Below are 14,808 nucleotides of genomic sequence, written 5' to 3' on the forward strand. Positions count from 1 at the left end.
TTTTCTCCCCCTCCCCCCCCCCTTTTTTTTTTTAAAGTAAACAATGGAGCTTGTTTTGGGGAATAGATTTTGGAATTATTGTTTATTATTTTGTTTTGTTGTGTGAAAAAGGCACAATTAGGTTTTGTGCCCAAACAGATTAATTTTCTCCTAAATAGACTTGCTCAATAAAAATTGATTGAAAGGGAAGTTCACTATTGACTGGTGATATGGCAAAATTTCCAAGATCCTGACATCATTACACACTAATCTAGTTTGGATATTGAAACAGATTACCATAGAGCACAATTTCTCCATCTACCTTGTGATGGAGCCCCTTGGCCTCTCATTATACATCATGGAATATAAAGAATTACAATACCCATTACACACATATATTCCAAGTAAATGTCGGGATTATGATGCTGAAAGACTTACCAATGAAAATACACACTTCCAACACAAAGTTCAATTTCATTTCGCCGGTTGACATTTCCACCTTATTACATGCACAAACATGAACTATTAAAAACATTACACTTGGACTCATGTTTTAATTCAGCCCTTCCAATTATCCTTTCGTTGCCTGATTTCACGCAAGGCTTCAACAGGAGACTTGCACCCCACTTTATCCTGTTTAGCAAGCAAAAAATCCTCGTTAAAAGACGCTTTGCAGCACATGGGAGACAAGCAGCACCTAGCATTTTGTCTGCTGAGACCCGGTCTCCTGTGTTTTTTGTTCCACTTCATTAATCACTAAATCACACTCTTTGGTCCCCACTCTATGCTAATTTATCAGAAGTATTTCTTATTTTCCTCTGACATGCAATAAAAGAGTATATTACAGAACTTATGTTTACCTGAACCTCTGGAAGATCAACCCGCATGAATGGGTTACTCTCAAATTCTTCCTGAATGGTCGATGGAATAGTTGGAAGGCCTACTCTTCTCTGCCGCTCAGCCCATGCCAACTTTTGTGCAATTTTGGCATTGTCAGGTTCAACTGTTAATGCAAACTGCAAATTTTTTACTGTATACTGCAAACCATTTATAAACATTAGAATTTTCTTAGAGTGTATATAGAATTTCTTCTAAAACCCAAAATGAGAAGGTCATGTTATAGAAATTGCCAACACTACATGAACGAGTACTACAATATGAGAGGCGGACGGTAATGCAGTCAAAAATTATTTGTGGAGAAGAAGTTTAATTTCCGTGTTGGATAACATTCATGTATGTATGTTCAGATCACCTCACCCTGGAGTTACCTTTAGATGAAGCATATGAAGGAGAGCACTATCACAATGAATTTGTACTGATAGGAGAGGCAGGGTAATTAGAGAGGTGATTATGGAGAATAAGCAAGAGGGCTATTTTCATTCTGCATAAGATATCATTTTTCTCCCTTTCTTTTTGGGGGTGGGGGGAGGGGAGGGGGGGGGGTTTAAGTTCTCCTGAAGTTCAAATGATCTCACTGGAGGAAAAAAAAAAGATACAAAGATCTAAAGTCGGACAACAATTCTGATGTAGAACAGCCGCCAGGAACTTCATACATATGCAACCTGATATTATTATATTGGAATCAAAACTACTGAATGTATCTACTTATCAGAGGTTTATTCAAAATGCAGCAGTGTCTTACAGTTAATGACATCTTTTCGCAAGAGAAACCTTAGAACACTAGTGCAGGCCAAATACATGTGATATACTGTATACACATTTAAAGAGAGCTGTGCTTGTGAGCGAGTACATATGAGGTGGAACTATTTAAATTTTTTATTTGTCCTTCCTTTCAACTAAAGTGTTCATCACACTGAATGCAAATAAACCATCATATCTGGTACAGCAAAGAGGGAAAATTAAAGGTGAAATTCTTTTGATCAGAAAAAATGAGAAATTATTTCTCTGTGCTATAAAGATAAACTAGAACTGAGGAGCTAAAGTTACTCTAGAGAAAATTTAACCACATGTACTGCTCACTTTTTCACTCTTTTGTCAAGTGTATTAAACTTTCCTTAGTGGTCCTACTGAAAATTGTACAAATGTGGCACATTAGAGAGAGGTAACTGTTGATGCACAAAGTCTAGAATCTGATCTGAGACCACTATATGAAGACACAGGATAACTCTTTTTTGAAAAAAAAATTATAAGAACATGCACATATTACCTCATGACCACAATATACCCGAGTTGGCTTTGGCAAAGAACCTAGTGTCACACACAGTGATTGATACATTTGTTCTGCAGTGCCTTCAAAAAACTTACCACAACCAGCAATAAACTGCAAGCCAAAAAGATGGAAATGTTAAAAGAAAACTATTTTGATCCAACAGTATAATAATACAATTTTTCGAAAGAGGCTGTCCGTTCACAATAGCTCCTCCTGCTCGCATTGTCACATAATCTTCTGGTTTCAAATACTGGTTAGTTGCGTTGTATTCCACATTTAGCAAAACTTGCATGGAGTGGTAAGAGTTCCTATCCTCTTCTCCCAAAATGAAACCTTTTCAAACCCATAAACCTATATTCCAAGATAGAGCAGAGCAAGTTGGAAGACATAGACAATAAGCCAGATGGGGTTCAACCTACCACTACCCTTCCAAATCTTGAGCAAAGTTATAGTGAACAACTTAAGGAGGTTGACTCTAAATATTCTTGTGTTATCTATTGTAATACCTCAAAGTTGAGAGAGATTTACCAAAAAAAAAAAAAAAAGTAGCAGATGGATTTGGAGTTGTGATTGCAAGGCAGTGATGCCAAGAGATTTAGAGATGTGCATACAAAGAGGACGGGGAAACGAGAGTGAAATGGCAAATGAAGCATCATAGGGATATTGACGATGAAGGGAAAGGTTTCCTCAGTGGCCCAAATAATTCACCAGTAGGTGGAATCAAGGACCTCATCTTATTAATAGACAGGTATTCCTTCGAATGATTTATTTGTACAACATAGAAAATACCTGAGTGCCTTTAAGTTGACTCTGCATATGAAGGGTGTTCAAACAAAACCCCTCCTATGGTTTATGCACCAGAAAAGTTATTGCTTGCATTCATTCATTTCTTATTCAATAAAAGATGAAATTTCATTAACTCGGCTGCAGTGTGTACTACAAAAGCGGATACAAATTCCCATTGAATCCTGCAGGAAGCTAATTAAGTATGAGATAAACAGCATTCTCTATATATTCATTTCACAGCAAAATGGAGTAACCAAAGACAGTTGAACTGTTCTTTCTCATGGCTTTGCCCTCAAAGCATCATAAGTTCCTTTCTTTATCTCCATAACCCATTTCATTTTTTCCTTAGAGCAGAAACTAGAAGAACAGAAAACTCTTGTCAATCGAACATTATCCATGTGTTGAGATGACAGGATCTACCTTGATTTCTGAATCTACATTCAAGATCATTTGGCGTAGTTTTGATGATTGACAACCATTGTACAAATGACAATTTATGCACAAGAAAAATGAAGGAAAAAGTACAAGAACCAGGTCCTTAACAGATCTCCAAAAGGAACTGGTGAAGTTGGCAACACTGCAGGAAAACTGCTCAGATTGAGAGGAACGGGAGACGGTTTTGGGTCGACAAGAAGAAGCTATTCCATTTGCACAAAAGGAAAACCTTGGAGAATTGTAATTAGCCTTAACTCAATTCTACAAGGAACAAAAGTTCATGACATGGAAAGTTACCATAATTGAACCCATGGATTAGCATAAGATTTGCAGAAGGAGAGGTTGTACACATGAGTCAAATCCAAGTCAAATAAGGATTGGTTTCTTGGAAAGTCTTGAACCAAGTCTTGGTTGGAACGGGACGACTACAAGCAGTTATTCTACTCCTATATAAAGCCCATCAAAGAGTTGAAGAAAGTTAACCATCCACAAAGAGAGGCTACAGAATTAGAACAAAATCTACATGAGAGTCTCATGGAAAGAAAGTCAACTGCTACAACGAGAGAACCTGTTCCAATCAAGTTATATCTTTGCTGTTCTTGAGATGTAATAGTTAGATTCTTGGTTCCAAAATAAGATCTTGATTAAATTCTTAGTTGATTGTTGTAGGTGTTGTTTTGTATTGTAAGAGACTTCATTGACTGAACAGAGTCATTGAAGAGTTAGGTGAGAGAGCCAACAATTGAGATTATTGTTGACGATAGGGATAGGTACTGTTGGGAACAATTCCTTAGGTGTTTTACAACAGCACTATTTCTCAAAAAAAAAACACTTCCTTAGGTGTAAAAGAAATGTTGCAACTTTAAATGGCTCGAGTTTTAGTGAAGAGTTGAGGAAAATCCTATAGAGAGATAGGTTTTGGTTTTTGCCTCCATTAAGCAAGGAGTTCTCCACATAAAAATCTTATGTTGATTTATTATTCCGCACTTTACCTTCTTGCATAGTTACTCAAAGAACCTGATTCTTCGAGACAGTACATAGCAGCAAAATAACAGCAGGTCTTACTGCAGTGGAAAAGAGTTAGGTGAGAGAGCCAACAATTGAGATTACTGTTGACGAGCGTGGTAGGTACTGTTGGGAACAATTCCTTAGGTGTACAAGAAATGGTGTAACCTTAAATGGCTCGAGTTTTAGTGAAGAGTTGAGGAAAATCCTATAGAGAGATAGGTCGTGGTTTTTGCCACCCTTGAGCAAGTAGTTTTCCACGTAAAAATCTTATGTTGATTTATTATTCCGCACTTTACCTTCTCGCATAGTTACTCAAAGAACCTGATTCTTTGAGACAGTAGGTCGCAGCAAAATAACATCATGTCTTTCTGCAAGGATTTTCATCAGGAAGGCACACCCTTCCCGAAATAGCGAAGTAATAAACAAACAGAAGCAAAAGAGTGACGAGAGCAATAATATACGTAAAAACGAAGAAAGGTGCACCATTAATGACCTAAAATCTAGAAACAATGAACAAAAAGTATGCGCTAGTTGCACAAGTAAAATAATTCAGTAAACAAATTCATAAAGTAGAAAGCTTCTCTTGACACAAAGCAAGACACACCCTGTACAGGAACCAACTACTAATTAAGTTCTACTTGCTCCAAAAAGATTTAGAGGTAGAAACCTGCACTCACCAATGTATCCCCAGTAAAAACAGCAGGATCCTCTCCCTCTTTGTCAGTAACATAGTAGCTTATATGACCTTTAGTGTGGCTGAGAGGAAAGAAAAAGCAATTAATTTTTGTGAGAAATGATCGTGTAGGATAACGACATGAGATATAATTCCCTATATGAGTCTATTGCGTTCCAGCATATCAGAGATTATAATGGAATGCTTCATAAGATCCATCGAACCTACTGCTATGCAAGAGATATCTCCAAAATGAGTGTCGCTTTTTTATCATTAGTATCAAGAGGCAGGGTCACGAAACATGAGTATCCAAATAACAAAAGCAGTTGAGTCCTTGACCAAAAATCAGTATTAAGAACATCAAATTAAAATATTAGTAACCAAAGGAGCAAGTCAGCAAACTTTAAATCACTTACGCTGGTGTGTGAAGAGATAATATGCTGATGTCAGCACCAAGGGATACCCTGTCACCATTTTCAACTTTATCTGTACAACCCCTCACATTATCAACTGATCCACCATAAACTTTTATTCCAGGAACGAGCTGTTTTATTTTATCATTTCCTCCAGCATGATCCCTGGAATGTGTTGTTGTTCATCAGGATCACATAAATGCAGATCCCACAGATGTACCTAAATAGATGTTTACAGCACATGCAGACAAATAAAATTAAGATATCCTACATTTGATTTGTTTGTCCTAACACATGTGTTTCCATGGTGTGCTGTTCGACCCATGCTAGCCATGGATCAAGCTCGTGAATTATTTTCCCCTCTTGAAAGATGTGTAAACTAAATAACTTCCAGAGAACAAATGGAAAGAAAAAAGTGTAAATGAATCAGAAAAGAATTAGGTTAATTGGATAGCGCCCTTAAGTTACAAGTTACAATCACATGCCCTCCTCAAACAAACCAACTATCAACCCCCCCCCCCCTCCAACACACACACACACAAAAATAGCACAGATCAAACATCATTGGTTCATAGGATATTATACTCGAAAGATTCGGTTCCCAAGTCCCAAATTGACTCCTTTGCACTACATTCAACACCTCAAGAGCAGGCCCGCAGAAAATTTGCAATTTCCAACTTTTCAGTCTCACGTAATTGTGTCCATCTTAGTTGTAATAGCAAATGTATTAGCTAGATATTGTTTCAATCAGTATCTTAGTTGTTTCTACTTGATTTATCAAACTATATGTTACAACTATTATACTCTCTTTCTTAATTTACATGACACACTCGGTTTTTGGATGTCCCAAAATGTTTGATAGTATTCAATTTTTCACAACTTTTAAGAATTCAATTTTTTGCTAAACTATTCAAAATTTACCTTTGATGTGCTGTTATCTCTATCGAACAAACTTTCAGCCAGTGTATTAATATTTCCTTCTACCAACACTAATAATGTATACAAGTCAATGAACATCTTAAAAGCTCTGCGGTGTGTCAACAACGTCATATAAAATGTGATGGAGAGGGCATCTATTATCAACATTTTTTCAAGAGAGATGGCAAAGAATATCTTTCTTGGGCTGAAACAAGGAGAATTTGGGATTCCAAGTTCACTGAATGCCCAATTTTGTCCCTATCTAGATCTGAAGAAACAAAAGTAACCTGTTTTTTAAGAACTGATGCCATTTGAACAGCAAGCATGCTCAAACGGTCCCACGAATCTTTTTCTCTAATTACAAGACAATATCTCATAAGCTTGCATTTGCCAACAATCCTCCGACTACTAAGCCAAGTTCAAAAACTCACTGCCCTTCTTTATAAACTTGAAAAATAGCAATTTCTGAAAATTCCTGTTTATATTTCAGGTAATCAATCTTTCACCATACATCAGATTGAATTGATTATCACCTTAGAATAATTTGATCATCAATAACGGCATGAATACTATTTCAGCATTTGCACATATAAAACTTCAAAATTTATATGTCCTCTGAGATATATAAACACTATCCTAAAGGTATATCTGAATTGAATTATTGGCTTCAAATCTTCAACTCTCAACATACATTTTCAACTTAATTTCATGAACAAACACAACTTATGACTTGCACAAACTTTTTTCCAATTTCAACTTCCAGCACTCTTTTTTCTCAACTTTTAACAGAAATATTGTCCAGATGCCTACTAAGAAAGACTTAATAAGATGTGTGAACAGACCAGTGGTGATGAGTGGTGAGAACAAACTTGAGGTCAACTTCGTTCTCTTGAGCAACTCTGAGGACCTTATGCGGCTCGACGGGATCTACCACCGCAGCTTCCTTAGTAGTTTCATCGATGATACTGCCAAAATTTATAAGCAAAAACCCTAATAAATAAATCTGATATGAATTAGAAAATCGAAATAGACATCTGATATATGTAATATACATATAGGAATAGTTATCTTCTAAGCTTGGGATGTGAAGAACTTTCATCTCCAACTCCAACTCCAACTCCGACTCCGGCGCCGATCTGATTATAACACTTTACCTCTCTCAACTTCGATAAGCAAAGAGGACAGGGGACTAAAATGACGTGGATAAGTTTCGAGCTTCCACAGCGTTCAAGCAATTGACGTGGCAAAGAAAAGTAAATTTTATTATCAAAAACACTGATCTTTTTATCAAATAGAAGGGGCAAAAATTGTATTAAAAAAAGAAATTGAATAATTTTGATGACCGCCATCACCAACTACAACAATATATACCCCGATTTCCACACTACTTCTCGTGAAGGTAAAGGGGTTATTTCTGAAATATCGCAGAATAATTTTGATGACAAATGATGAGTGTTTCAAAAAATTGAATTTATATTCCAGTCAAATAAACCTTACAATGGACGTTTGTTCATGTTTTATTGTGAAATATGAAATTAGTTTTTAAGTAAAAATGATTATTTTAAAATAATAGAGTCAAATATAAATTGGAGTTGCTTTTAATTTTCTATGAGTAATTTAGAATGGAAAAGTAAAAATATTTTTGTGTTATTTTCTCAAATTCTTAAAAATTCTAGAGTTTAATTTTAAGTTGAATTCCAAAATTTTATGGTCAGCCATATTTTCTCGAGTTCACTACCAGGAAAAAATGAAAAATATTCATGTTGCACGCCTTCTTCAAGTGCAATTTAAAATTATGGTATTTTGATATCGCAATAAAATAAAGAGGAACTTACATAAATACTCACATTTAAAGGGTTATTGAAATTGAATGGCTATAAATGTCATATTTACTAATAATGGCTGCACTTTCTATCTGAAGTATGTATATATTTTTCTTCGTTGATTTATACAGACATACAATTATTAATAAATTATGCATTAAATGAGATAATATCAGCTACAATAACTGATTTCCCTATAAGTATGTCTCTAAGAGCCCGTTTGGATAGGCTTAAAAAAGTAACTTTTATGTATGAAGTGCTTTTAGAACTTTGAAGTGCTGAAAGTTATTTTTATAAATAAGCAGTTGAGTGTTTGGATAAAAGTGCTTATGATGTGAATTTTAGGGTTAAAAGAATAAAAAAAAGTAGTTTGAGAATTTAATTAAAATATAAGGGATATAAAAGTAATTTTCATGGTCAAAGAAAATGACTTTAAGCACTTTGGAAAAAAAAGTTAGGAATCCTAACTTTTCATTTTTGACTGACTTTAAGAACTTTATGGCTTAAAGTCAGCATTAGGCAAACACGTCCAAAAGCTAAAAAGGGGCTTTAAGTTGGTTTTGACCAACTTAAAGCCAATCCAAACAGGCTCTAAATCTTTCAACTCCCCATTGTTAATAACAACTACTAATATAGAAATATACGGCACATTCCATTAAAGGGCAGTCCGATGCACTAAGGCTCCCGCTATGCGCAGGGTTCGAGGAAGGGCCTAACCACAAGGGTATATTGTACGCAGCCTTACCTTAGATCTCATTAGATTTACATAAATTAGAGCATGTTTGGAAAGCCATAATGTAATTAAGATTTGATGTAATTGAGTGTAATTACACTCTTTGGCATGTTTGGTAGACCAAGTAATTACTTGGTAAGAGAGGAATTTGGTGTAATTGAAGAGGAGTAATTACACTCTTCAATTCCAAAAGGAGGGTAAAGAATTAGTGTAATTACATCATGTAATTGCATGAAGCTTTTTAAAATTCTTCTTTTATTTATATTTATATTTTTTTTATTTTAATTTATTTTTTATTTCTATTATTTAAAAAATATATTTTTATTATTCTGATATTTTCTAAATATATATTTTTATTTTTTTAATTTATATTTCATTTCATTCTCATGAACCTTCACCTTTTCATTCCATGCAATTTTTTCATATTATTTATTTATTTATTATTCTATTTCTTTTTTAAAATAATTTTGTTAGTATTTTAATTTTTAAAAGCATATTTATGTACTTTGTGTTAAAATTTGATATAAGAGCATTATGTTAAATTTTTTGTTTTGAATTTAGGATTTATGTCATATTTTCAATTTCATTTATTTTAGTACTATTGACATGATATTTCACATTGCAAAACATTTATTTTTCAGTTAAACTTGATAGATTATTTATTTGTCAAATGTTTTAATAATTTTATGACGCTATATTTATAATATTAACATTTTTGTCAAACATACATTTCATGATGTTCATAAAAATCTTATATTTTTAATGTATTTGATTAAATTATTTAAAATATACTAATTTAAAAATATAAATAAATTATATTTTTTTGTAATATTAGTTAAGAACATATGTTTATTAATTAATATTTAATTTTAATATCATTTATAAAGATCCTTATTTGTTTAATATAAATTTTAAATTTAGAAAATTAACTTTTATTTTTAAAATTTAATATAACATTGTAATTGCACTTGTGTAACCAAACAGAACAATTGTAATTACACTGGAATTACACTGTGACAAACAAATAGATCATCGTAATTACTAGATTGTGTAATTACTATCCTAGTAATTACACCAATTCCAATTACCAGGTGGCTTTCCAAACAGACCCTTAATGAATTATACTTGTGTATATTACTATACATGTAAACAAACTGATTTAAGGAATACTTTGAATTCAAGTCTCCACATATATGCTAATGTATTAGTATATCAGATATTTTAAAGTATAAGTATATCAGTATATCGAATAAGTTAAAGTATTAGAATATCAAATATATTAAAGTATTAGTATAACAAACAAGTTAAAGTATTCGTTATATTGAATAAGTTAAAAATATTATAATATCAAACATGTTAAAGTATTAGTATAACAAACAAGTTAAAGTATTAGTATAACTAATAAATTAAAGTAGACATGTTAAAATATAAGTATATCAATATACCAAATAAGTTAAAATATTAGAATATCAAATATGTTAAAGTATTAATATAACAAACAAGTTAAAGTATTAGTATAACAAACATGTTAAAGTATGGGGTCAAATCAATACGTTCTAAGAAGAAAGATTGGAATATCAATCTCATCGAGATCATCGATCAATTATGCTAAAGTATAAGTATATGAGGTTATAACTTGTACATTTATCATAAGAATGATACTCACTAATTTTTATTTCAAATGGAATAAACAACACTTTTGAATACTATTGTATCTACTGTATTCGATGATACTCAAAATTTTATCAAAATGGTGCAAATTGACAACCCATATTGTTAGAACAAGAATGATAATAGTACAGGGAATCCAAAATAAAACTTGCTTGGCTTAGAGGCACGTTATATGTTTCTTGAAGATAGTTGGAGCTTCTCCCACGAGAAACGGAAGAATAAATAACAACTCTATCTTCAAAATTCAACTAAGCTACAAAACAAATAGCATTCAAGAATGTTGCTCTCTATTCTTGAATTGGTGATTTCATCTTTTTTGTTTTGGTTTCCCACCCAGTGTTCGGAGCCCGTGGAGCCCCGACTAAATCCGGATCGTGCACTGCAGGGCCCATTCGGAGCGACACTCACAACATAATTTTTTTTCAACGTGATTTCACCTTTTGATTAATGTCTCACAAATATCTTTTCGAGGAAAGAATATTTTTTGAGTGCTTTGTCTTTTCAACAAAAGAAACTCTAAATTTATAGGACAAACGTTTTGAAAGAGAAAACTTTTAATTAAATTATATTTATTATAGGTTCATGAATTAGAAAAAAAAGAAAATTTGTATCTTCCAAGAATTATAACGTAAAATTAAAAACAAAAGATGAATGTTACAATTCACATTGATGTATTTTGCATGTTTTCAAAAAACTCTTACTAGATGAATTTGGTTTCAAAATTAATTGAACTACTAACTCTTACACATATATATTCAGAAAAAAATGGCCTAGATGATAATCCTCATATTGTATTCAGACACACACACATATATATGTATGTATATATACTATTGTCTTCTTTTTTCAAGATTATTTTGCATGTCTAAAGAATTTAAATCTTCATTCCTCTTTGCAGATTTTGTCGATTCAGTTTCATCCATAGTATTCAAGGGTATAGGATCATTAGCCTTCTTTATTCTTCTTTCATTCTCTAATGCAACAAGAAAACCTGATATTTTGACTTGTATTTGAGTAATACCCAAATTAAAAGATGAGATTTCGTTCAACAATTCAGCAAATAAATGTATACCTCTTGCAACCCTCTTAGAAGAGTTGATTTCCGCCATTTTAATGGATACAACAGTGCCTCAAACAAAACCCCCGAAATCCTATGAAATTAGAAGAAACATGAATATGTATACAATGATAAGCTTCATAAAAATGAGCAGAAAACAGAATCAGAAGATAATACGAAATTAGAAGATACCTGATGAATATGAATCACTAAAATCACTCCTAAAATCGTGCAATAAAATCCTGTTTGAAATGAAAATTTGGGGGAAAAAATAAAAAGAAATTTTGTGTTATGTTGATACAGAAAGAGAAAGCGTTGGGGTGAAAAAAAAGAAGAAGAGAAACCTTGAATAGAGAGTAGCAAACCTAGGGACTAAGCGCATGGAAAAGAGGTCCATAATTATTATAGCTATTTAATTTAAATATTGTTATATATTGGATGTTGTTGTCCAAGTGGGGCCCACTTTTAAGTGGGCAAGTAGCCCACTTGGTCTTCTTTCTCTCCTACTTGCTGCCTATTTCACTTATATATATATCATCTCTAACATTAAGAGATGATAGACAGAAATATAATTACATCCTAGTTTGACACCAAGCAACGAAGCTTTTTCTCTTTGCAATCATTCTCTGTTCTGTTCTGTTTTATTTTCCTTACTCTCTTCATCTAATTAATTGTTAAGGTAGTATATTTATAACACGTTATCAGCACGAGACTCCGGCTAATTTTTCAAGGTAACAAAAGTGGTAAGAGTTTTATTTTATTTTATTTTTATAAAATGGCAAATATTTCCAAAATTGAATTTACTGCTCTTGATATCTCTGGAAAAGGCTACTCATCATGGGCACTTGATGCTGAAATTTATTTAGAATCAATGGATCTGGCAGATACCATTAAAGATGACAACAAATGGGCCCACTTTTTGTACGTTGTGGTGGTGCTACAGGCACGTATACCGCACAACCAAAAATTCTTAAATGAGCTATATTTGGTTCATGACCAAATACTAATTACGATGGAGAATATTTATTATAATATGTCGGTCTGAGACGTATAAGTGCTGCTGCATGTAAGATAGCATGACCCCAAACAGTAATTGGTAATTTTGTTTTCATTAGTAGAGGTCTTGCTATCAATTGTAGGCGCTTTATAAATGACTCTGTAAGGCCATTTTGAGTATGAATATGAGCAACAGGATGTTCAATTTTTATCCCAATTGATAAGCAATAATCATTAAATGTTTGGGATGTAAATTCTCCAGCATTATCAAGGCGAATGGCCTTAATTGGATAATCTGGGAATTGCGCTCTCAATCTTATTATTTGTGCTAACAACTTCGCAAACGCCAGGTTGCGAGATGATAACAGGCACACATGAGACCATCTAGATGATGCATCTATTAGGACCATAAAATATCTAAACAACCCACTAGCTGGATAAATAGGGCCACATATATCTCCATGTATACGCTCTAAAAATTCAGGAGATTCGATGCCGACCTTCAGGGTCGATGGTCTGGCAATTAATTTGTCTTGATAACAAGCAGCACATGAAAATTCATTATTTGTAAGAATCTTCTGTTTCTTTAACGGATGTCCAGTTGAATTTTCAAGAATTCGTCTCATCATTATTGATCCAGGATGACCTATTCGATCATGCCATAGCATAAATATATTTGGATCAGTAAACTTCTGGTTTACGATCATATTTGCTTCAATTGCACTAATATTTGCATAATATAGGCCAGATGACAGAGTTGGTAATTTTTCCAAAATATATTTCTGGCCTGAGACACTCTTGGTTATACCAAGATATTCAATATTCATTTCATTTAATGTCTCAACATGATATCCATTTCTGCGGATATCTTTAAAACTTAATAAGTTTCTTGGGGATTTAGAAGAAAATAGTGCATCTTCTATAACAATTTTTGTCCCCTTAGGCAGAATTATAGTAGCTCTTCCGGAGCCTTCTATCATTTTTGAATTACCAGAAATTGTAGTAACATTAGCTTTTCTTCTAAGTAAATCGGAAAAATATTTCTCGTCTTTAAATATAGCATGGGTTATTCCACTATCAATTACACAAATATCCTCGTGATTTATCATTGATCCAAACAAGATTTGAGTCATTTTCATATTTTCTTCAATAAGAAATAAAATACGTATTAACACATGGTATATTACACAAATTGTTTATTTATTTACATTGATTAGAAAAATACAAACATCATAGTTAATACATATAAAAAAAAATATTTACATATTATTAGTCCTGTCAATATTCATATTTTCGTCTGGAAAATTAAAGAAATCAGCTACATCCAGATGCATAGGCTCAATATTATCTTTAGAGATAAAATTTATCTCTGGATTATTTTCTGCCCTTTTTAATGATGCCTGATATAGCTGAACCAAACGTTTTGACGACCAGCAAATCCGCGACCAGTGCCCCACACCTCCACATCTATGACATATTATTTCTGAATTATTCTTCGGTAAAGCTTCTGGCTTTTTACCCTGCCTTTTATATTGCTGTTTATTTCTCGGTGCCAGCCGAGCATCATGATTAAAATTTCTTCTTTGACTACGACCATGACCACGACTAGGGTCATGGCCTCTTTTTCGTTGGTTAGAATTTGCCTGATTCATTTCAGGAAGTGGCAAAGAACCAACTGGCCGACTATCATGATTTTTCATTAATAGTTCATTATGTCTTTCAGCAATAAGAAGGTGAGAAAGTAATTCAGAATATTTTTTAAATTCTTTTTCGCGATATTGCTGCTGCAGGAGCATATTCGCGGGTGGAAATGTGGAGTATGTCTTTTCAAGTTTATCTTGCTCAATGATCTCTTCTCCGCATAAATTTAACTGAGCTATAATTCTAAATAAAGCAGAATTATATTCAGTTATATTTTTGAAATCCATTAATCTCAGATTTAGCCAATCATGATGAGCTTGTGGAAGCATGACCAACTTTAGGTGGTCATATCTTTCTTTTAAATTTTTCCATAATTTAAGGGGGTCTTTTAATGTAAGATATTATAATTTTAGCCCCTCGTCAAGATGGTGACGGAGAAATATCATGGCTTTAGCACGGTTTTGATTGGATGCCATATTGTCATCTTTAATGGTGTCTGCCAGAC

At 33.2% G+C, this 14,808-nt stretch overlaps 1 protein-coding gene across 1 annotated transcript; it reads right to left on the minus strand.

Annotated features, from left to right (window-relative positions):
* Positions 1–272: 272 nt before the first annotated feature.
* Positions 273–7,635, minus strand: LOC129899179 (hydroxyacylglutathione hydrolase cytoplasmic). The gene is made up of 7 exons (XM_055974027.1): positions 7,435–7,635; positions 7,225–7,347; positions 5,468–5,629; positions 5,056–5,134; positions 2,147–2,260; positions 840–1,016; positions 273–612 (listed from the first exon to the last, which is right to left on the minus strand). The coding sequence occupies exons 1-7, from the start codon at positions 7,479–7,481 to the stop codon at positions 538–540; spliced, it is 777 nt and encodes a 258-aa protein (XP_055830002.1). The 5' UTR covers positions 7,482–7,635; the 3' UTR covers positions 273–537.
* Positions 7,636–14,808: the final 7,173 nt, after the last annotated feature.

Source organism: Solanum dulcamara, chromosome 8, assembly GCF_947179165.1.
Source record: "Solanum dulcamara chromosome 8, daSolDulc1.2, whole genome shotgun sequence".
Classification (NCBI taxonomy): domain Eukaryota; kingdom Viridiplantae; phylum Streptophyta; class Magnoliopsida; order Solanales; family Solanaceae; genus Solanum; species Solanum dulcamara.

Bases quoted from the DNA above. Each gene is read 5' to 3' on its own strand.
- LOC129899179 (XM_055974027.1), bottom strand. From the start codon at position 7,481: ATGAAAGTTCTTCACATCCCAAGCTTAGAAGATAACTATTCCTATAT. The intron at 7,348-7,434 runs GTATATTACATA...AAATTTTGGCAG, and splicing joins GAAGATAACTATTCCTATAT to TATCATCGATGAAACTACTA. The intron at 5,630-7,224 runs GTCTGTTCACAC...AACACATTCCAG, and splicing joins CTCACCACTCATCACCACTG to GGATCATGCTGGAGGAAATG.